General features: G+C 47.2%; 1 protein-coding gene across 1 annotated transcript in view; it reads right to left on the reverse strand.

The window, feature by feature from the left end:
* LOC144127494 (lysosomal alpha-mannosidase-like) overlaps window positions 1-22,986 on the reverse strand; it is a 79,440-nt gene that overhangs the window by 15,710 nt on the left and 40,744 nt on the right. Inside the window, exons 9-12 of the mRNA XM_077660488.1 lie at window positions 14,674-14,862; window positions 12,236-12,354; window positions 1,433-1,520; window positions 742-828 (exon numbers count right to left, since the gene is read on the reverse strand). Of these exons, the coding sequence (XP_077516614.1) occupies window positions 742-828; window positions 1,433-1,520; window positions 12,236-12,354; window positions 14,674-14,862 (483 nt within the window). The remainder of the gene's footprint in view (window positions 1-741; window positions 829-1,432; window positions 1,521-12,235; window positions 12,355-14,673; window positions 14,863-22,986) is intronic.

Below are 22,986 nucleotides of genomic sequence, written 5' to 3' on the forward strand. Positions count from 1 at the left end.
ATGGACCGCGAATCTAAGCATCAAAACAAACCGTTTACACCTATCCTTCACCCTTAGGGGTTATGCATGCTGCCACTTTTACATGTAATTCCGAATGCATTAGGTACGATTTCATTATTAACTGAGGCTTTTAAAGCATCTTATACGACCCCTACTTAACGTTGCAGCGCAAAGGTCGTTCGCGATTCCTATGGATGAGTTGATTGTAAAAAGCACACAATAAAAGAGGCCAGTATTCAAGTTTATCAGGTTTAGCATGCCGACGTGTACCACTCAGCGAAATATGAAGTTGCTTCTTCATAAGCAAATAGTAAACATAGTTCTTACGTCAAAAACTAACTCACTCCAATTCATTCGAGCGAGCGAGGTGGGAAGCTATAGGCGTACATGTGCCACTCATTTAGTGGAGCTGAGAGGGCGCGGGAAGCACTGAGAGCGCCAAGAAACACTATAAAATGCCATACGGTGGCACGCTATTGCTCTGCCAGCGCTTCAGGCTAGTAGTCCAAGAACGCCAGTTCGTACTGCTGTTTACGCCTCTGTTCATTAGTGGCGCTTTCAAAAAACTTTTGTATATTGTCATGAGAGTGCTGCGCCATTTCCAAGCATTTTTTTAGGTTCGAACGAACAGTGTCCGTAAGCTACTTTAAATTTCCCGTGAGAAGCTGTCTCCAACAAATGCCCCACAAATGGAGGATGCAGCACTCTTGCTGTTCACAGTGCTCAGCACGGACCACTTACCATTAATTCCAGTTCGCCCTCACGCAAGCCGCTTCCGCATTGTGGTCTGTCGGGGAACACTGTCAACTGGAGGTTGTGCGACTCATTCTAAAAGAAAAGAATGCAAATAAAGACTGGTGAGCTTCTTTTCAGCAATGCTGCTTAAGTTATATTTTGCAGAGTGCACGAGATCGCTGTTAATTCGTGAGAAGCCTTTAAGAAGTTGGCAAGTTCAGAACACGGTCGCATTTTGTTTTCACTCTATCAGGCGCCGCGACTCATTGTGCTGGCGTTTAAGCGATGAATGCATACATACACGTGACGGGACATGATGCGCTCCCTGCAGTGATGATTGTCAATGCTCTATAAAAAGCGAAGTTCTTCGCAGATTGTCATGTCCTTTCAAGGTGCGTTCGTGCACATAATAATAAGTACGGAACAGCCTGTGTCGCAACTGGGCTTTATGAAGGGGGGGGGGTACATTGACGATCTCCAAAGCAGCCATCAAAAAAACACTCACAAATATTAAATTATCTTCACCAAGCCCGGTTCTCTATCTTCTGCTCCTATCGATTGCTCTTTTTCGTTTTTGTCGCCATATTTCGCGGTAAGTGTACGGAAAATCGGGATTCGCTCATTAGGAAATTGTCCATAGCCGCTCATTGGCAGCGGTGATCGCTGGCCGCCGCGTGAACCCAGCAGCCGCACGCACACTGAGATAAATCCAGGAGAAAACAGGGTAGTAGTTGTACGCAGTTGGCTCCACGATGGTCTTCGTCCAAGGCCGCTGAGCATTCCTCCTGCGCGAGGCCAATGGGGCACTGTGAAGCAGCGCGGGGGAGCCGTATATATATTCGGCACAGTTTTCCGGCTCTACGCGTTGTAAGGTTTCTGGCGACAGCCCGTCTGGTTCAGCTGCGTAGTCGGCCCGGGACGCCTGCAGCCGGGGTCACTGCACAACGATAGGCATCTTGGTTCCCACGGCCGGTCTTCGCTCGGTTTATTGGATTCGAGACGGAGGATTCTGCTGCCGTTTGTAAACAACATTGTTCCCGGAAGATGGACCGTGCGGCACGGAGGCAGTTAGCGACCGCCAGAACCGAGCAGGGGTGGCTTACCCCTTCAACTGTGCCTGCTCGCTGGCGCCTCGCCCATTCGGACTTCCCGGAAGACGTGGAAGACAACGCTCTCTCTGGTGGGGGAGATGGTCCAGCGGCACCCTCTCTCTCCGGCGAGGCATGTGACGGGGGCGTGTCCCTATGTGAAGTGGTGTGTGTGTGTGTGTGTGTGTGTGTGTGTGTGTGTGTGTGTGTGTGTGTGTGTGTGTGTGTGTGTGTGTGTGTGTGTGTGTGTGTGTGTGTGTGTGTGTGTGTGTGTGTGTGTGTGTGTGTGTGTGTGTGTGTGTGTGTGTGTGTGTGTGTGTGTGTACGACAACGGAAGTTAGGCCACGCCCAACCTGGCGAAGACCTCCTCGAACCTGGGGAATCCTAGGGACCGGACCCTTTTTAAACCGAACGACGAGTGCCGTGAAGAAGGAATCCTCGATCATCCTCAGATCTTCTAAGATCCTCCGACCTTCCCCTATCACCCGCCAATGGGTCCTAAATCTTGTAAATAATGTAAAGTAAACCCCCTGTACAGTTTCCTTCATAACCAAGTCCGACAACGTCATTCGGAGAAGGGACCTGCGGCGCTGAAAGAGCTCACTCAACAAACCCTCCTTCCCAACAACTGGTTGGCAGCAGCTGGGATGGACCGTGCGACATCGTGCTTTCTCAACCGGTAAGCGTTTCGGCACTTTCCTATAGGATTCGCCAGGCTTCAGATTTTGAGATAATAATCTAAAATCACTGGGAAGTGTATGTCAATTGAGAAAGGGTAATCTCACGACATTTTGCAGATAGCATTGCCAAAGCGGAGAAAGCGTTGTGATGGACCTTATAAAATTGTCAAAGTCGGACTTGCTGTTGTTATGCGAGGAACTGTCATAAGAAGTACAGGGAAAAATTACAAAACTTGAAATATGCAAGACAATTGAAAAACACGTAGATGACGATCAGCTGGTAGATACGCGGAATTTGGTACAGGAAGCAAAAAGAAAAAGGGAAGCGGAATGGAAAAAAGAGAAAGAACGGCAAAAGTGGGAAGCTGAAAAAGAAGAAAGAAATCTAAAGCGATTGCAGCTTGAAAGCGAAAATCGAAAGAAAGGCGACAGTACGAGAGCCGGGTCTCCTGAAAGAGCAAGCGATGTACAATCATATAGAATGAACAGATTCATGCAGCCCTATGAAAGTGGAAGGGACATAGGATTGTACCTGGGAAACTTTGAGAGAACTTGCGAAAGGGAGAACTTTGCTCGCAGTACATGGCCGCAACGGCTTCTGACACTCTTGCCATGTGAAGTAGCTGAAGTCATAGCGAGACTTAGCACACAAGACGCAGCTGACTACGAAAACTTCAAAGCCAGTCTGCTAAAAAGGTACCGGCTGTCAGTCGAAGCTTTCCGACAGCGCTTAAGGAACACAATGAAAAAGGATAGCGAGGGCTATCCGGATTTCGTGTATGGCCTAAAGACGAATCTGCTAGAGTGGCTAAAAGGAGCCGAGGTTTATGAAAGCCGAGACAAAATCATCGAGTGTTTTTGCCTTGAGCAATTTTACCGAAGCATTCCTCAAGTGGTGAAACTGTGGGTTCAAGACAGGGAAAAAGTCGACACAGTTGAAAGGGCCGCTGAGCTAGCAGAGGAGTACGTTTCGCGCAGAAGGTTGAGCACTGAAGGGGGCGCGTCACACGATCGAAACGCGATGCGAGATAAAGGGCCTAGCAGAAAGACGCGAAGTGCTAGAAGTTCGGAGCAATCGGAGGCAACGAAGGTAGCGCCAGAAAAGCGTGAAGAATAGGCGAAGAGACAAGGAGCAGACAAAGCCGCGAAAAAAGAGTTTGAGGCTAGTAGGCCATTTCGTTGCTACAACTGGAACGGTGTCGGGCACTTTGCAGCTAAGTGTGCAACGCAACGTTTGGCGTTCTCGTGCGTAGAGGATAACGCCGAGAATCTAGAGCTCCTTAAGCTATACCTGCACGAGCTGCACGTTAACGGGAAACCGTGCAGGGTGCTTCGTGATAGCGCCGCGACGATGGACGTTGTCCACCCGTCTTACGTGTTAGTGGACGATTTTACGGGAGGAGTCTCGTGGATAAAACAGGCAGTAGAAGAACACAGTGTATGCCTTCCCATAGCTAGAGTGAGAATTTATGGACCGTTTGGAGAGCTAATCACTGAGACCGCAGTTTCGAAGGCCGTGCCACTTCAATATCCTTACCTCTTCTCGAATCGATCAGACCAATTGCTACGCGACAGAGGCCAGAAACTTGGAAGCGGGGTGATGCAAGCTTTGACAAGGTCGAGAACTCGTCAGCTCGCATCTCAACTAAGTCAGATTCCCGAACCTCAGGTAGCCAGAGACGCACCAGTCAGCATATCGTTGCAATCAAATGATGAGGGAAGGGAACCAACGAGGAATGAAAGCCAGACAGCTGACCGAGTAGATGAGCGACCAGGGACTTCAACCACTAAGTCGGTAGAGGAGGCAGAAAACGCTGAAGGATCCGTTTTATCCCCAACATCGCGTAGTGTTGATCGCCTTCTGCACGTGAACAGGGAGTCCCTAATAAAAGAACAGAAGCAGGATCCCACTTTGGGAAGACTGCACCTTACAGCTAAAGAGGGCATCGCGAGACGCAACATAACGATGCATGAGAAGGGAGGCTTGCTATACCGACACTACCAGGACAGAAAAGGCAAAACATTTGATCAGCTGGTCGTGCCCGAAAAATACAGAGCGGACATTCTGAGTCTCTGCCACGGAAATGGGTGGGCAGGACATCTGGGAATCAATAAAACAAAGGAGCGGCTATTAATGGAATATTACTGGCCGGGTTGTTTCAAAGATGCAGAACGCTACGTAAAATCATGCGATGCGTGCCAGCGCGTGGGCAAGCCGGGAGAGACATGAAAGGCTCCACTGAAAATTGTTCCATTGATCTCGGAACCCTTCCGCCGGCTTGTAATAGACACAGTAGGCCCTTTGACTAAAACGAAATCAGGCTATAAGTACTTGCTTACTATGCTATGCCCCGCCACAAAATTTCCCGAAGCAATTCCGTTCAAGGAATTGAGCTCCACAGAAATAGTTGACGCCCTTTTGTCAGTGTTCGCGAGAATAGGATTTCCGGCCGAAATCCAAGCCGATCAGGCGACGGTCTTTACACGCGCCTTGACGACCCCATTCCTAGAAAGATGCGGAATAAAACTGTTACACAGCTCGGTGTATCATCCGCAGTCCAACAGTGTAGAGAAATGGCATTCGGTGCTGAAGCGGGTGCTACGCGCTCTTTGTTATGAGCATAAAGCAGACTGGGAGGATTGTCTGCCGGCCACACTTTTCGCTTTACGAACAGTCCTCCACGAAGCTACGGGGTTTACGCCAGCAAAACTCGTGTACGGAAGAGCCCTCCGCTCTCCCCTCCGAATGCTGAGAGAAATGCGGGAAGGGACAGGAGAGAACCAGACAGTGGTTGAGTGCGTTCTTCAGCTACTGGACCGCCTAACAACACGAGGGAATTAGTAAACCGAAATATGAAAGCTGCCCCGGAGGCCGCCAAGGTATATTATGACAAAAACGCGCGCCTTCGACGTTTCACCGCGGGCGATCGCGTGATGATCCTCCGGCCATCGAGAAAAAACAAGCTGGAAGTTCACTGGGATTGTCTAGTGGAAGTGTTGCAAAAACTTTCGGAGACGAATTACGCGCTAAGGGTTCCAGGCAGGGGAAAGCAGGTGAGAATCTATCACTGCAATCTGATGAAGCCGTTCGTGGAACGCAGAGGGATCGTCAATCTGACTCTAAATGAACCAGAAGAGCTGGACAGCGAGAGTCAGGGTTAGAAGGGAGGTGCGGACGCTAGTGACAACGTGGAGAACATTCTGGCTCTCTCCGTGAATGCAGATTTCCTAAGCGGGACCCAGGTCGACACGCTGAAGCAGTTGTTGAGCAAATTCGCTGACCTATTTAGCAGTCGCCCGGGAAAGACACACCTCCTGACACACGAAATCGAGCTCACCTCTGATGAGCCGGTACGGTCGAAACCCTACAGGGCATCTCCGCGGCAAAAAGAAATAATGGAAGCGGAAATTCAGCGCATGTTGGAGTTAGGGGTTGTAGAGCCAGCGGAAAGTGACTATACCTCACCGCTAATTCTTGATGAGACCCCAGGGAAAGATCCTCGTCCCTGCGTGGATTATAGAAAGCTGAATGCAATTACCTGGGATCAGCTATACCCGATTCCCAACATAGAGGAAAGGATAGAAAGGGTGAGCGGCGCGAAATTCATTTCCACCCTCGATCTCGTACGGGGATATTGGCAAGTTCCCCTCTCAGAAAGCGCGAGCAGGTATGCCGTTTTCATCTCCCCAGCGGGCACCTTTCAACCCTTAATGCTTAGTTTTTGGTTGAAGAATGCCCCCTACAGCTTCTCGAAACTCATGTACATCAAACTAAAGGACATGCAGTGCTTTGCACTCCCTTATTTAGACGATGTGGCAATTTTTTCGGAAACCTGGCAAGAGCATCTAGAACACCAAAAGACCGTGGTTTCCAGTTTACGACAGGCTGGACTGACGCTGAAGGCAGAAAAGTGTAGATTTGGTTGCGCTCAGGTGACGTACTTGGCCCACGTTGTAGGCCAGGGAACTAGGAGCCCATCCGAGTTAAAGATTGCCCCGATCGCAGCATTTCCGCAACCACGGACGAAAACGGCCATTCGCTCATTTTTGGGATTAGTTGGGTACTACCAGCGATATATTCCTAACTACTCACAGCGGGCTAGTCCCTTAACTGACGCCTTGCGAAAGGGAGCACCTACTAACGTAAGTTGGGATAACCAAAAAGAAAACGCCTTCAAAAGCCTGAAGGAAGCACTCGTGTCCCGACCCTTGCTCAGGACCCCTGACTATGGGAAAGAGTTCATAGTCCAGTGTGATGCCAGTGATAGAGGGCTGGGTGCTGTCTTAAGCCAAGTTGGCTACGACCATGAAGAACACCCAGTTCTGTACATCAGCCGCAAACTGACCAGTAGAGAGGAAGCGTACAGCGCTTCCGAAAAAGAGTGCGCGTGTTTAGTTTGGGCAGCGCAGAAGTTGTCGTGTTACCTGTACGGAGCAAAGTTTGTATTTGAGACTGACCATTGTCCTTTAATGTGGCTGCGACAGATGTCCCCCAAAAATGGTCGCTTGCTCAGATGGAGTCTGGCTCTCCAACAGTACAATTTCTCGGTGCATTATAAGAAGGGGAAACTGCACGGAAATGTTGATGGCTTATGTAAGCGGGAGAACTAAGAGAAATCTCCTCCTGTGTGAGTGTTTTTTTTACTTTGTTCCGAGTAAATCGGCTGTGGCAGTTTCAAAAGGGGATGTTTCGCGCTCAGTCGGCACAAAATTAACACAAATCTAAACACAATTTTTTAAGTGTATCGTGGTCAATGGGAGAAGCCTCGTGATTCTTTGGCGAATTCCGAGCGCTTGCGGGTGGGGCAGTGCTTTGCTGTTTGGAACGTCCCACCTGCGCTTTCCTTTGTTGGTGGTGCTTTGGGTTCTGCCTTGGAAGCGCTGATATTGCAATCCAGGGGACCAACACGGACGCCATCTCATCTCTTCCTGTCCAGTGGTCGTCAACGCTGGACATTCGAGATTTTTCGGGCCGTGGAGGAGCTGTAAGGTTTCTGGCGACAGCCCGTCTGGTTCAGCTGCGTAGTCGGCCCGGGACGCCTGCAGCCGGGGTCACTGCACAACGATAGGCATCTTGGTTCCCACGGCCGGTCCTCGCTCGGTTTATTGGATTCGAGACGGAGGATTCTGCTGCCGTTTGTAAACAACATTGTTCCCGGAAGATGGACCGTGCGGCACGGAGGCAGTTAGCGACCGCCAGAACCGAGCAGGGGTGGCTCACCCCTTCAAATGTGCCTGCTCGCCGGCGCCTCGCCCATTCGGACTTCCCGGAAGACGTGTTCGGCTTGACAGCGCGAGAACTGTCGTTCGGGCGCGAAGACAACGCTCTCTCTGGTGGGGGAGATGGTCCAGCGGCACCCTCTCTCTCCGGCGAGGCATGTGACGGGGGCGAATCGCTATGTGAGGTGGTGTGTGTGTATGTGTGTGTGTGTGTGTGTGTGTGTGTGTGTGTGTGTGTGTGTGTGTGTGTGTGTGTGTGCGTGTGTGTGTGTGTGTGTGTGTTCCTCGAACCTGGGGAATCCTAGGGACCGGACCCTTTTTAAACCGGACGACGAGTGCCGTGAGGAAGGAATCCTCGATCATCCTCAGATCTTCTCAGATCCTCCGACCTTCCCCCATCACCTTCCAATGGGTTCCTAAATCTTGTAAATAATATAAAATAAACCCCCTGTACAGTTTCCTTCAAAACCAAGACCGACAACGTCATTCGGAGCAGGGACCTGCGGCATTGAACAGAGCTCACTCAAGGAACCCTCCTTCCCAACAGCGTCAACGTCCTGAAGTTGCGACCAGGGAGCGACCATCTGCTGTAGCGGAGCAGCGAATAGTCGAGAAAATGAAGCTGCCGCCAACAAGGATGCAAGGAGTACGCTCATAGGCTCAGGCTTAAAAACGTACAGATGCAAGAACGAAAGCACCAGTGGGAAATGCGTTGCTCGTTCAGTAAGCGAACAAAAGAGGTAAACAATGACACCTGTGGGGTTAGGCATATTTCAGTGCGTTTCTACGAGGAAGGGACTGGCCCGCATCGAAAAAATCCAAAAGGACGCAGGCCTGCTAGTAGAAAACGGGGGTGTCAAAATCCTCGTCCCCCTTCTGTCCTCCCCTACGCAATCTGGCTAGCCATGTCATTTAAGAAGTGTAGTTCCCTCTCTCCGCTTAGCGCCTTCAGAGTATGTACACATCTCTTAACAACCCGCCTCCTTATAAAATGTCTTCCTTCGCTGATACTAATTACTGAAGTGTAACATCACAATTAAGGATTAGCGTTAAGCATAGAACATAGAAAAAAGTACAGCACGCTACGAGCTAGACCTTTCATCGAGCGCCTCAGCGGTAGATGGCCCCCTTCATACCCTGCATCCCCCATTTTTTTCTGCCTTTTACGCAGTTTTGCGGACCGTAGCAAACGAAAACCACAGGCGCCCTCTACCAGTCTTCGCATTCATTATGTACAAAAACATGTACCCACCGTTGTCGTCCTTGCTTGTTTTTTTTTTGAGCGCCTAAATTTAATGTTGCTACTTTATTGTCTCCGGAGGATCACTTTACAAGCCAATTGGATTTCGCTGCAGGCTGAAGCGCCGATATTAATCTAATTAAAAATGTGTTCAGCAGCGCAGGTTTGCACCAGCACCCGAGGGTTTAAATTGGAATCTGGCATTAAACGAGCTCGCCTCACGTTATGCTCGCTGAGTGGACCTTCTCTGCGGGCGAAAAGTGTAATTCTGGTAAAGACTTCGCCATCGCGCATCGGATGCTCGTCTCGCCGTGCACGGGATGACAGCCCAACGCTGAATTAAAAAAGCCCTCTTAACTATACGACTACGAGCGAATTCCGTCAGTCAAAAGTAAAAACGATGTGCCCGAGCAGCAAGTGCAATACGCGGACGGTGACATCTCTAAGTGCGGAGCGATTACAAGCGATGCTATGAAGGCTTAAAGATTGCTGCAGAGTTCGTTATTGTCCTTTGTTATTTTCATTTTTCCTGCTTCTGTACTTATGGCGGCCGCGCTGAGATCCACGATGAAATTTCGCCCTCTCCTGTCGCATTTAAAGTGCTGATCGCTAAAGGAAAAACTTAAAGAAAGTCGTTCGTCATTAACAAGAAGAAAAAAGATACGTCGGCAGATCAGAAGTAAGAATTGGCAGTAATCCTTAGAGCCAGCGAAAGGAAAAATCCATCTAAGCGATTACGGTCGAGAGGATTGGGCGAACGAGCTCCAGTGCTCCAACCCGTCAGAAATGTAGATCTTATAAGCGCCACATTGAAGAGTGAAACGGGACGGGAAAAAAATATCAACATATAGCCTTCACAATTTCACCAAAAGATAAAACTTGACTTTTAAAATGGAGGCCGCTGTTTTTCGGTCCAACTGTGCATCATTTGTAATGCTTTTCTTCTTTTTTCCTTTGCCCTTTCGGACTTGCCTGTATACAGCCTGTGTGCCAATGAGCGTCAGCGCAAAAAATTAACAACGCAACACTTTTCCTCATGCGTCGGCCCTTATGGGCGTTCCAACACGAATATCACCGCCAATAAACGCCACTCGATATGGAAAAAAGTCGGCCTTTATCAGCAGTAAGTCGCAATTTTGTTAGCGCCGGGTGCTGACAGATTTACCAGGGCGTGAGTTTCACGTTGTAACAGCCCGAACAAGGCCCCGAGGAGCGCCGATAACACGAAACGCGTGCAGTAACTGAAAAATCTACATGTTTCCATGTCCGCATGGCAGTTTTAGCATTCCAGTCATGTCGCCTAACCTTCGCTGGGCAGAAACACTCTAAGAAAAGCCAGAAAATCCGATAGCCTGTAAAAAGCTCTCACGTTCTCTTGATGTTCTGGCGTCCGTTGGAATCGGTGTGGAAGGTTTAGTTGTTCCATATGGACGTTTGAAAGCGGGAAATGGTCTCCTTGCCGCCGCTGGGTTCTCTGCCTTCACTGCAGGGAGAAATCGGTAGCAAAGTGGAGGAAAAAAAATGTACTAAAGAAACCAATGCAATGCCAAGGATGATTCTTTCCGAAACGAAAACAGCTGCTCAAATAAACAACGGCCGCAACTCACGCATAGGCACAAATTTCAACTCTCTCACTCGTTAGTGCTTTCGCGGGAAATTTTCGCGAAAAGATTTACTCCCAGCTGAGCCTCTTTTATTTTCAATATTTTCTTCTACTTCAAAGTCATTTCATTATTTTTCTCGCAGAAGGGCTTAAAGAAAATGTGCACAGCTAGTTCTACCGTAATATTTGTAGTCAGAGCTGTAGCTTCGGAGTTATCGTCAATCACGTAACAGCATATGATAACGCGACTCTTAGCGCGCTTAAGTCTCGTACTCGAGTGCTGCAATAATTGTCCAAATGTAGAAAAAAAATATATTTTCCTGCCATACAAGCAAAGGGAGAATGGCCAGTAACGCCCCTCCCAAGAGTCGGCAGCCCAGCCAGGGGAGTGGTGGGCACAATAAACAAGAGCGTCTGTCACGGCTCAAGCCCTTGACATCGGTTGCAAAAAAACACTGGCACCAAGAAACAAGCGCAAAATTCAGTCATCTGCGCGAACCCGCGGGAAGTTCAAAGAACGCCCGCCACGCGCAGCACTGACGGCGAAGAGCATGCCCAATGGAGGTGGTCATACAAATAACTCCCGAAAGAAGTATCGGGTAATAAAATAGAAGAGGAGGGAGGAGTCAGCATAAGGGCAAACACGCTGCAGTATGGCTGGAGTACTTTACGCGGAACTTAGAGCCTGTCCGTGCAGCGCGATTCTCAGATTACTGCAGCGTGGCACGAACCGCATACAGAAGAGATAACTGGGGATGACTGAAGGGGAATGTACTGCGAATGCGGCACAAATTGAACTGCGAACACTTCGTTGCAAGATAGCGCATGCCCTCCGAGCTCTGCTATTCTGTGCCCCCGTTCGTAATCGCTATGATCATCTAGGATCCCGGGAACGATACGTCTCACCAGTCTCGGTGAACGTTTTCTAATTTACAGGCGAGTGTAAAGCTATACCCTCGTTTTCTTCACCAGGCGCAGCTCCAGGCAGCACAATTACGTGCACGTTGTAAATCGGTGCCAAGGCTAAAAGGGGCAGTTTTAGTGCGCATGACTTTTCTGCAAATACACGTTCATCAAACAATTCACAAGAAACTGTGTATCATAACTTTTCCGCGTATACGCCTTCAGTGCGTTCGACAGTTTATTAGAAGCGTTAATATTAGGGGTCATATATGGCCCCGCCTCGTGTGTGACATTTGTTCACTTTGGCTTTTGCTCACTTGTACATTTTCGTTTCACAAGTATAGCTGGTTTAATAAAGATTGTTACTTTGACGTCACCGGGCGAAAACAGGCCCAGGCAGGAATCGTGCAACTGAAGCAGTTTTTGGAAGGCGTCCGGGGTTGTGCCCTCTCCACGTGCATTTGTTATGCCGTAATATCTCACGATTTCACCAGAAATAATGTTCAGTCGCGAGAAGACAGTTGTCCCACTGATCCATGAACACAAGATCATATGTACCGGAACGTGTATGCCAGCGGCGCGAAGTGTGGACGTTGGTTACAAAGAGTTTCGCAAAAGCTTATTGCTGCCATTTTACCCAGCATATCTGCGTACCTGACAGAGTCGTTAATGCGATAATGAAAACGCCAACACATCGCAGCTATAAACACAGTTCAGTGCATGTGTATGGGCGGTGTGTGCCAAAGGACTGCGCTGGTACGCCTACCTGAACGGGATAGGCCCGATGACCCAGTCAAACTCGATGAGATCTTCGTCCTTGTAGAGCCGGATGACGTGAGAGGCCCAATCATTGAACGTCTGATGAATCTCTTGAAGCAGGGGACCCTGTGGCGGTGAAAAATGAAGACGACCAAATGACGCTGCTGTGCCTGGCGCGCTGCGCATCACTAACAGTGCACGGTCATTTTCGAAAGAAAAACAGAGCAATTAGTTGACGCGAATAATCATCGTAGCCACTGCGATGTTCTATGCAGAGTTGCAATTCGTCTGAAATCCACTTAACTGCTTTCTCCTCCTCTATCCACTGGAACTCGTGAGCAGCGCCCATGGCATAAGCCGCGTTCCTCGCATATTTTCTTAGCATTGCCAGGAACAGAATCATAACCTGGGTTTCTGAAGCAGCGTAAAATGCTGACTCGTCTTGCATTGCTGCTAGAGATGAAAAGCCGCTTGCTGGAATTAAGTCGTTCAGCCCTTATCGGCGTTCCAAATAAGCTAATAAATCACGCATCCTCTAAAAGTGGCGCGCAGTTCGCAGCCTCCTTTTGCCAGGTCGGACGTTGTAACACCCAAAATTATGCACCGGCTATCCGAAAATTACAAGGAAGTTCATTGAAAAACTATCACCTTCCGGGCTGGTTCAGAACTTTAGTTAATTCCCATTGCACTGAGATCAAAACCAGTATATGACCATATATCGAAGAATTAGCGCCGTCATCCGTACTCGGTTCTAAGTTTGGTCCCAGCAACAGCCTCTTCAACTGCAGGCTGCAGCATATACTCGTATAAGGCGCTACAATTTCGACATCAACGCGTTATCACGAACGGAGATGGCGCTTCGATGCATCGGCATCGAAGTATGCGGCCAGATTTACATCCGGATAAGCTCCCACGGCATGTGGCCTTAGTAAGAGTTGTAACGAACTCCCTCATTATAAAGGGAGAGAATTACAGCGAAAACCAGTTTTCGCGTCCAGACGCATACTTATTAATTATGCGCTGAACGCACACGGAGCAGTCCATAATCGGCTTTTGGATATATTTGTGCTTCTACGCGCGTGCGATCTCGGGAACTTCATATTGCACGGAAAAAAAAAGACTGAATTACTTAGCGCCTGGCTGCTGTGGTGGAAGTTTTATCTGCTGCACATTTCGAATTAATATCTATGGCTAAAATGTCATAGTTAGGGAAATTAGGAACGCAGTACGTGTACAAGAGTAAAGGCTAAAGGTAAAGTAACTGCCTCTCCTGTATTCATTTAAGTCTCCTCCTCCTCCTAAAGTACTGGTGTTAAGGATCGCACCAGTGAAACGATTTTTTTCGCGTTCAAAGCACGCGAATACAGTGAATGGAAGCTGAGCTACCTTGGCTTGCAGGCAAACTCGTTGCAATTACTGTGTCGCAAATATAACCCGAACTCGCGTCTATTAAGGGACACGAAGGACAACTTTAGGGTGACCTGTATTCACAGGGTACCGCGTTCTAATCAGGAATAGACAACAGTCACCGAAAGTAAAAAAAAACGAAAACAGGTGTCACCACCGCTGGCCAATTTCGCAAGATAAATGCGTGAGTCGACAGAGAAAATTTTTTTTGCGCGAATCCCAGAGGCCAGGCTTCGCCGCCATTCACTTGAAAACGATGGCGACCAGTCCCAATTGGTGCAGAAGTCGCGAGTTTTCATCGTAAGGCGAAAAAAATTTTTAATTGATTTTCTCAGAAATGTATGCGCCTTCTGCAGCCGAACAAACGTCACCATGCCAAGAAAGAGGCATAGAATCTATTTTTACTACGAACAATAATTTAACGGAGTTGTCCTCAGTGACACTTTCATGTACGGGGCTGCCCTCGACAGCCACACATCGGGAAAGTGAAAAGGTAGCGGATGGCACGCGTATCTCGGGATATGCGTTTCTTATATTCAGCGCACCGAGATCGATGGCAGGCCCAGAAGCGCAGGTGAAGATCTCATTACGGTAAGCGCATGAGGGGCAGATGTGACGTACTTGAGTGCAGCTGGTGGGGGCAGACGCAAGAAAAGACCCAATTAATGAAAATATCTACAAAATAAATTACAGAAATAATAGCAGAAAATGTATTATGCAGCCATGGAGAAAAAAGTACGCAAATGATACAACGCAAACAATCACAACCGTGAAGTTAGAGAAACGAAAATATCTTTGGCTTGTGCCGAGGAACAATTGCAGATGCGAGTACGAACGCACTTTAAATTCAGTGTTGAGTGCACAGCCACGATTGTAGCAGACCTGTGGCTGCGACAGCGCACAGCATTTCTTTAGCATGTGTCGAGGCGGCACCGTCGTAGCACGGATACGGATGGACACTGAAATACACCACAGCTGTTTCTGAAGACGCCCGGCTCTGCGAGCCGAGTGGCGTACCTTAACGAGTGTCTAGTTGACTCTGCGGCCTAGGTCGACGGGCTGATCGTCCGCAGGGCTGAAAGAGTAGGCGCCAGAGGACTTCTCCACCACGCCCTCGTTGGCTATATACGCGAACAGCGACTGGCGGAAGGGCACCTCCAGGCCCGTGTTGAGCAGCATCACGCGGCTCAGCAGGCCCGTCACGGGGTCCACGAACAGCCGGCACTTCTGCTCGGGCCGCAAAGAGCGCGCGCAGTCATTCCACGAACAACACAAGCAGTCATCTTTTCTACACATCTCTGGCGAGGCCATGAAAGAACGCCTTCCATTGGCGATTATTTCATCACTTCCTTCCTCCACACAATCACAGCACCCTCCCCTCACATTCTTTCCTTTGTTTCAAGGACTATCGGTTTCTTTCGGGTACCCTATCTACGACAGGGGTATCTCATAATCTGACCAGCTTTACAATTTTCAAGTACATCTGTCTATGGTGCATGGGTGGCTCTGCGTTCAAGCTTGCAATTTCCCCACCTGGCGCGTCACCATCAGGGCTGTTCGAAAAGTTCAAATGACAAGTTCAAAATACGCCTCACTTCATGTCCCGGCAACTTCGTCCATTAGGCCAATGTTCAGCGTCGTCTGCTTGTTGCGTATACTCCTAAACAAATTCCCCAAACAGCATGTCTTTAGGAAATCTCTACAACTCTTTGCGCCAATACGCAGAATCAACAAGTTGCTTCGGACATCACGAAAGGTCACCTATACCACCGCAGAGACACTTGCTTTCTTTGTACCACACACACACACACACACACACACACGCACGCACGCACGCACGCACGCACGCACGCACACACACACACACACACACACACACACACACACACACACACGCGCGCACACATGCACACATGCACACACGCGCGCGCGCGCACGCGCACACACACGCACACACACAAACACACAAAATACTTTGAAGCTTATTATGTATTAGGAAGATGGTTTCTAGCACTGCCTCTTGCACTAATGACAGTGCGACCTGTACAGCCAACCAAGTTATATCCAGTGGATATTCATATAATATCCTCCACAAGATATCTGCTTTCCTTACGATGTTCCCAAATGCTCATATTACGTCCATGTAATGTCCATACAATGTTCATTTTGATCATAGTGGACGTCCATATAATACTCATATTGTGCCCACATGTGACGATTCCTAGACATTCAGAGGATGTTAACCAGATATTCTGTCAATCTATTTTCAGGTAGGGGGCTGGATGCTGTGTCATTTATTTTGTGTGGTGTACATCTTACAACAAAACAAATATGATGCAAGATATGACAGAGAGATGCAAAGAAAATACCAACAGTTGCTCATTACACAGGAAAGTTCAATATTTTGTACATGATCTGGGAATAACAGTTCAAATAACAGGTGCATTCTGAGAAAATTACACACTGGGCTCTGATCAATGCAATAACATAAACATGTCACAAAGAAGTGTCATTTTCAGGTATGCAAGTTACTTGAAATGTCATTTTCAGTAAGTGCAAGATAGAACATCCATGTGTAGTGAAGTCATTAGTTTGCGCTCTCTGTGACTTTGTGATCTTTCATCATACTCATTCTGTTCTTGTAAGCTCTAAAGCGCATAAAATAAAGGCTAATCAAACAGCTGCAGTTCTAGTTTCTTCAGAATATTGCACCTCGAAGCAGTACGCGGGCAAGGAATATGCACAGGCACAGGCTTCGAGTACGGAAGAATGTCAAGGAATTCAATCACTTGTTTTGCCCTCAGCCATATTTTATTGCCCAGTAGCCATAATGATCAGCGTCTGTTGCTGTCCATTCTTTTACTCCAGGTCCTCGGAGGCCTGTGAATATAACAGTGCATTGTGCTGAACAGTAGTAATGACACAGCACGAAATATGGACAAAAAACGGGTGCACAAGAATATGCAAAAGCTAATGTTTCACCCAACTGGCTTAGTATCTTTTCTGAAAAGTAATGAGGAAAAAAGCATGCGATAGAAGCCAAGTGCACAAACGTTATAACCTTTAGCCTTGCCAGAGGTAAAACTAAATCCAGAAAAGGGTTTTAAAGTACAAAGATCACATGCAATAGCCTGAATGCTTAACATGAAGAAAGAAACCCAAGCCTCAGCAAACAAACACAAGGGCGACAACCAAGAATTTCAAGTACATATATGCAACCATACGTTTGCAATGAAGTTAGAATGTGCAGAGCAATGGTGAATAATGTTGGCTGGCGACTGCATTCGGATAAAGCTCAAGAATGAAGTAGCAAATGCCTTCTCAAAGCAGGCCCTCCATCCCCTAGCATCAACAGATTCTCATGACATGGGTGTTACCCCATTTGCACCAGCTAGTGTGCCGTCGTAGATGAAAGGGGTTAACCACTTTGGCATGATAATCGATCCCCGCCTTTGGATGGAGGGACATCTTTCGCTTCGTTCTTAAGCCGTATCCAAAAAATAATGCAGTGAGACAGTGGTGCCAATCGCAGCAGGCTTTCAGCAGGAATGAGCATGCGTATACCGCCATACTGGGTGACATATGCTGACTTCAGGAGGGTGGTTGGTGCATGCAGGTATGAAGTAGCAGCTATGTCAAAGTGCAATGAGAGCCAGTTGTGGTGTATTGAAAAAGACAGAAGACACCTTATGGCAAAGAGTGAGGGAGGATATTTGGTTTTTTCTTGTCTATGATGTTTGCAGTAAGCAGGCAGGGTGAAATGCATTGAGCAAGTGTGCACATTCTTGAAGGATTTTATAAGGAGACCAGCCATGACCCACATAGGACAGGCATATCGTAGATTAAGCAGGGTATAGGTATGCCTTTTCAGTTTCACTGAAAAAATTGTGTAATAAATGCAGCAGCATGCAACTAGATTTTCATATTAGTTAGTCAATATTAAAGCCATGAATTTTTGTTAAAGGTTGTAATATCTATGTCAAAGTACTTGTATGCTAGGGAGAAGTCAAGGTGACTATATTTTGAAAATAATAGGGACAGGGTGAGTGGTTATGAGAAATGCTCAAATTTAAAAAGTAAAGCTGCACACTCAAGCGAAACCATTACACAGTGTTATTGAATTCAGTCCGAAGTGATGCAATGTCAGAACTATCAGAACAATTAGCAGCAAAAAATAGTAGAACCAGAAACAACACTGAATGAACTGCTAATGCAGGTCAGAAGCAATAAACATGCTAAGGCACATTATTGACGCATGCCTGAAAGGGTGGGAAAACCATGAGCTGGTTGCATTAGCAGTCATATGTTGTGTTGTTAAAAGAAAGTCCGTGACCCTGTAGAGATCCAAGTAGTGAATGTTGCGGTGCCTTAGTTTTGTTATAGAAATCTGGAGCTTAACAGTGAGAAATGTCTTGAAGACATCTAAGAACACAGCTCTTTCCAAACCCAGACGCTCCAAATGTATGTTAGTCATTGTTGAACATTAGAAATTCTTTTTAAAGAAAGAATTTACGAAATCGAAGTTTGGACAAGTGGTGAAACAGGCTTAAATGAAGCGAGTCAATGAGGCCAAAGAAAAGTGATTGATTGAATTTTTTGTGTGTTAAGTGAGGAAGAAAGATGTGGCAGTAGTTTGTAATTGGCCTGTAATTAATGAAGAACTAGAAAATATTCGGTGAAAGCTATTTGCTTTCCGTAGTCATGAATATAACTACCTAAAAATGAAGTACGAAAAACAGTTTCATACCAGCTGTTTGTCTTCATGACGCAAAATGCATCTACTGAGTGACAAAATGCAAGAGACTGTTTCTCTGAACATGTTCTCCAAAATATCTGAACAGGAACAGCAAAGGAAAATGGTCATGCCCTGCTGCATTATACGGGGTTTGCAACCAGCAACTCTCATTGTATACATAAGTTGTAAACCCTTGCTGGGGCACACAACCTGTAGCAAGAATTTTTACAGCACAACTTTCATTCTACACACTCCAATAAAATAAAAAATTTCAGAAAAAGCGGTCAAATCCAAGAGCTGAAACAAAGAATGTTCAATAGCCAATTATCTTGAAATGGGCTACTGAAATAAAAGGAAATTACAAGAAGCGAGAACGTCCCAAGTTCCCACAAAAGTTTAAAAGCACAAAGATGAAAAAAAGAACAATTCCGGGTACAAAAAATGCAAAGTTAGACACAAGGGCCTGACTAAACGAAGGCAGATAAGAGCGTATTTGGCGCTGTTAGAAAATTTTACAGCAACACAAGATCTGCAAAAACTGTCTTCTTGAGCCGCCGGCATATAAATTTCGAAGCTGCTCAATATCAACGCGACCGAGCGTGACTCGTAATGTGCTAAAATTAAAACGTAATTTACGAGAAACTAACGCTTGCTATGGAAAATGTGGCGATAAGTGCTAGCAGAAGACTCATAAAATACATACGTAATCAAGCCTGAATAAGTGTGAGTAAAAATTGAGCTATGATAGCGACGCTTTCTACACAGCAACTAATCTTCTCTTGGAGCACGCGCAGCTCGAAGCATGGCGGCAGAGTGCTTAGTGGCTGTATTTTGTAATGCGTCTTTCTCCAATTCATTTTTTGTTGCCCTTCCCATTAGTAACTACCGCCTGTGACGTCACGGCTGACAGCTCTTGCGCAATGTCATTCGCAGGCCATTGTGAGAGGCGATCCTGACCGGTGGTTACAGAAGAAGGAATGAATCGTGAAAAGAACCCCTGTAAAATAACGCCTTTTGGTTTAGGCTCTTTGGGATTTAGGACCCAAAGCGACTGAGGTTACGAGGGACGCCGTAGTGGAGTGCTGCGGATAATTTCGACTACCTGTATTTCTTTAACGTGCACTTACATCGCACAGTATACGAGCCTCGAACATTTCGCCTCCATCGAAAAGCGACCGCTGTGTCCGGGATCGAACGGCGTCCTTCGGGTCAGCAGCCGGGCACCATAACCAGTGAGCCACCGCGGAAGCCCTTTTATGCCATTGGAGTACGTTTCAAGTGCAGGCTGCCATGCCGGAAATTGCCAGAAACTAAACAAGTAAGCTTGGTGCGCATTCAAGCATCCTTAAATTAAAAAAAGACTTCCCTGCAATGCCTGCGCGTAATGAATAACATGTCTACAGTGGACTAGCGCTGGCTCCAGGAGCAGTAGAGCACCTGTTGGCAGCGGATTACTTCCTCAGTAACTGCGGGCCGCAGGAAGACGCCAGTAAGGTTGCCACTTATATCATGCATTGATTTGATCCCAAAGGCAGAAGGCGAACCTCTTACCTGCGCCTCCAGGACCTATTCCGGCAGTTCTTTGACTTCGTCCCTTACAAAAATCGGTGTGTTGTTTTAGTGATCATTTCGTGGACTTCCGTCAACACAGTCAATAACATGGCAACAAAATGGCTATGCAACTTATTGTTGCCAAATTCTTGCATATTGGCACACTTTTTTTGTTGACCATCTGTTGAAACCTGTTGAGTTGAGAAGTTGTTGCCCTTTTGTTGATGCACACAGAAAGATAATCTTGTTGATCCCCTGTTCAACCATTGTTAAGTTGAGAAGTTGTTGCCCTTTTGTTGATGCACACAGAAAGATAACCTTGTTGATCCCCTGTTCAACCGTTGTTGAGTTGAGAAGTTGTAGTCATTTTGTTGATGCACACAGAAAGGCAATCCTGCTGGGACATATATATGCAAATGAGGATTGTGGCACACGTACCTGCATGCACTTCAAGATGTACAAGAAAAAAATGTTAAAAATTGTTTTATTTGTAAAATATCACAGGTGCCTGACTAGAGCTGAAGTTATAATTAAGAAATAAACTAATTAAAAATTATATGTCACAGCAGGTGAATGTTGCTGCCGGCCCATTACAGTAGAACCCCGCTGTTATGTTCTTCACTGCACATTTTTCCGGCTGCTGCTCGGTTTCATCCAGTCCCAGCAATATCTCCCAAAGGATCCAATGTATTGGGAACCCCACTGTTATGTTGTAGGTGTGAAACCATTCCAGAATGATATGTCGCAACCTGGCACCCCGAACCCGTCTGGGCAATGCGCGCCAACCGCCACTTTTACTTTTGACAAGTCTTGGCCAGGCTTTGCTATGCAAGTGGCTGCAAGAAGCCGCACAAGAGCTGGAGAGGTCGCCACTAGATCGCCATCTGCCCCGTGAACATCGAACAATGTAACTGCAATTTTTGTCGTGCTTTGATGGCATCAAGAAAGTGGAAGGCGGTTCCCCTTGAGCAAAAACTGGACGTACTAAACACAGTCGACAGGCAGCCAGCGCGGAATATAGTCCACAACGCCAAGACCTTGGTCTGCCTCCCTCAACGCTTAACAGCATTGTCTCGAAGCATGCCGATAGAAGCGAATGCCGCGATGTTTGGCCCGAAAGCTAAGCAGGCTGGTGGCGCCAAGTATGGACGACTACGTCGCCGTGGATGCTGCCGTAGTGATGTCGGGGTGCCAAAGCATGATCGAAATCGTTGCGAACTCGGTCGCGAGTGAAGCCGCTGACTGAGATGATGATGAACAGCACGAGCCGCATGATTCCGGGGAGTTGGCAGATATAGGTTTTGGAGAAGCCATCGTGGCTCTGGACCACCTGCGCAGGGACGTCACACCTCAAAGCTATGCTGACAACAATGCGGCCTTCCAGGCTATTAGAAATGCGTGGCGCTTTCCAGCGCGCGAAAGAAACAGCAATCCATCATTCTCGATTTTTTATGTGGAAATAAATAGTTTTAAAGTCAAAGCTGCACTGTTTTCATTCATTTTCGGAGCTTTCCTCACTATTGCAGTTTCCCGGCTGTTATGTGGTTTTTTTCCCCGGTCTGGTGAAGAACATACGAACGGGGTTCCATGTAATGAGGCGCGTCACATGGCGTGTGACGCTATTTTTCAGATGGCCTGCTCTGGCGTTGCTGCTGCCGGGCCATTGTTGAGGCGAGCCAGGTAGCTCGCCAGGCTATTCTTGATTAGGGCTGCACTTGCATCTGGGAACTTCCTGCATGTAAAGCCTGAAAACAAAATAGCAAACTGATGTTGAACAAGTAAAAAAACCTTGTGCCAAAGCACTTGATGTGTGGTATCACCCTCACATTTCTGCAACATTCATATATGCCTTTGCCAAATCGACTTGTCCTATCCTTTTCCTTATCTGTACAGTAAATCTTGTTTGCTCCATAAAACTATCAGCAATGATATAATGAATACAGCCATATCCCTCTCAAATGTGCAGTGTGAAGCTATTGCTAATAAGGGCAAATATAATAAGTTACTTCATGCAGTTTAACAGATACGTGTCACAATAGTGCGAGCAGTATTCTTGTATGCGTGCATGCAATCTGCAATTTCAAGGCATTCAGCAATGACATTTCTCATTCTTTCCTATTCTTTTCTTTTTTTACATACCATTTGGTTTATGCTTTATGGGGGTTTAATGTCCGAAAGCGAGACAGGTTATGAGAGACGCCGCAGTGAAGGAATCCGGAAATTTTGACCACCCGGAGTTCTCTAATGTGCACCAACATTGCACAGTACATGTGCACTAGCCTTTAGAATTGCGCCTCCATCGAAATTTGACCGCTGCGGCCAGGATCGAACCAGCGTCTTTCGGGTCAGCAGCCGAACGCCGTAGCAACTCAGCCACCACGGCGGCCACATGCCATTTGGTGAGGTCTTGCTATATGCTTTGTGTTAGGTGTGCGCGAATATTAGAAAATCAGTTTGACTTGGATTGGCTAATGGGGTTTAATGTCCCAAAGCGAGTCAGGCTATGAGAGACGCCGCAGTGAAAGGATCCGGAAATTTTGACCACCTGGGGTTCTTTAACGTGCACTGACATCGCACAGTACACGGGCGTCTAGAATTTCGCCTCCATCGAAACTAGACCACTACAGCCAGGATCGAACCCGCGTCTTTCGGGTCAGCATTTGAGCACCATAACCACTCGGCCATTGCGGCCGGTGGACTATTATAAAATATCGAACAAGTCACGTAGTGTATTTTGGAAATTATTTGAACCGGATCGAATTGGCTATGAACTTTCGAACAGCTTTTGAACAATTGGCATAATGTTCAAATAAGGCTTGGCATGGTATATTCCCTCAATGATTGTTCTTTCAAAGAACAGGGCACACACTAATGCCGGGTACCATCCTGCGGTGATCAATATCTGCGTGATGAAGGGTCTAGTGCCACTACATGGTCCTTTCGTGTGGCAGCATTCGTAATGCTCATACATGACCTCTAAGACACGACAACACGGCTAGGCTTCGCCAAGTTTAACAGCCATGGAGGCCATGGCTAATATATGCTTTTGCCCCTCTCATGCCCTT

This window comes from Amblyomma americanum, chromosome 1 (genome assembly GCF_052857255.1).
Source record: "Amblyomma americanum isolate KBUSLIRL-KWMA chromosome 1, ASM5285725v1, whole genome shotgun sequence".
Taxonomy (NCBI): Eukaryota; Metazoa; Arthropoda; class Arachnida; order Ixodida; family Ixodidae; genus Amblyomma; species Amblyomma americanum.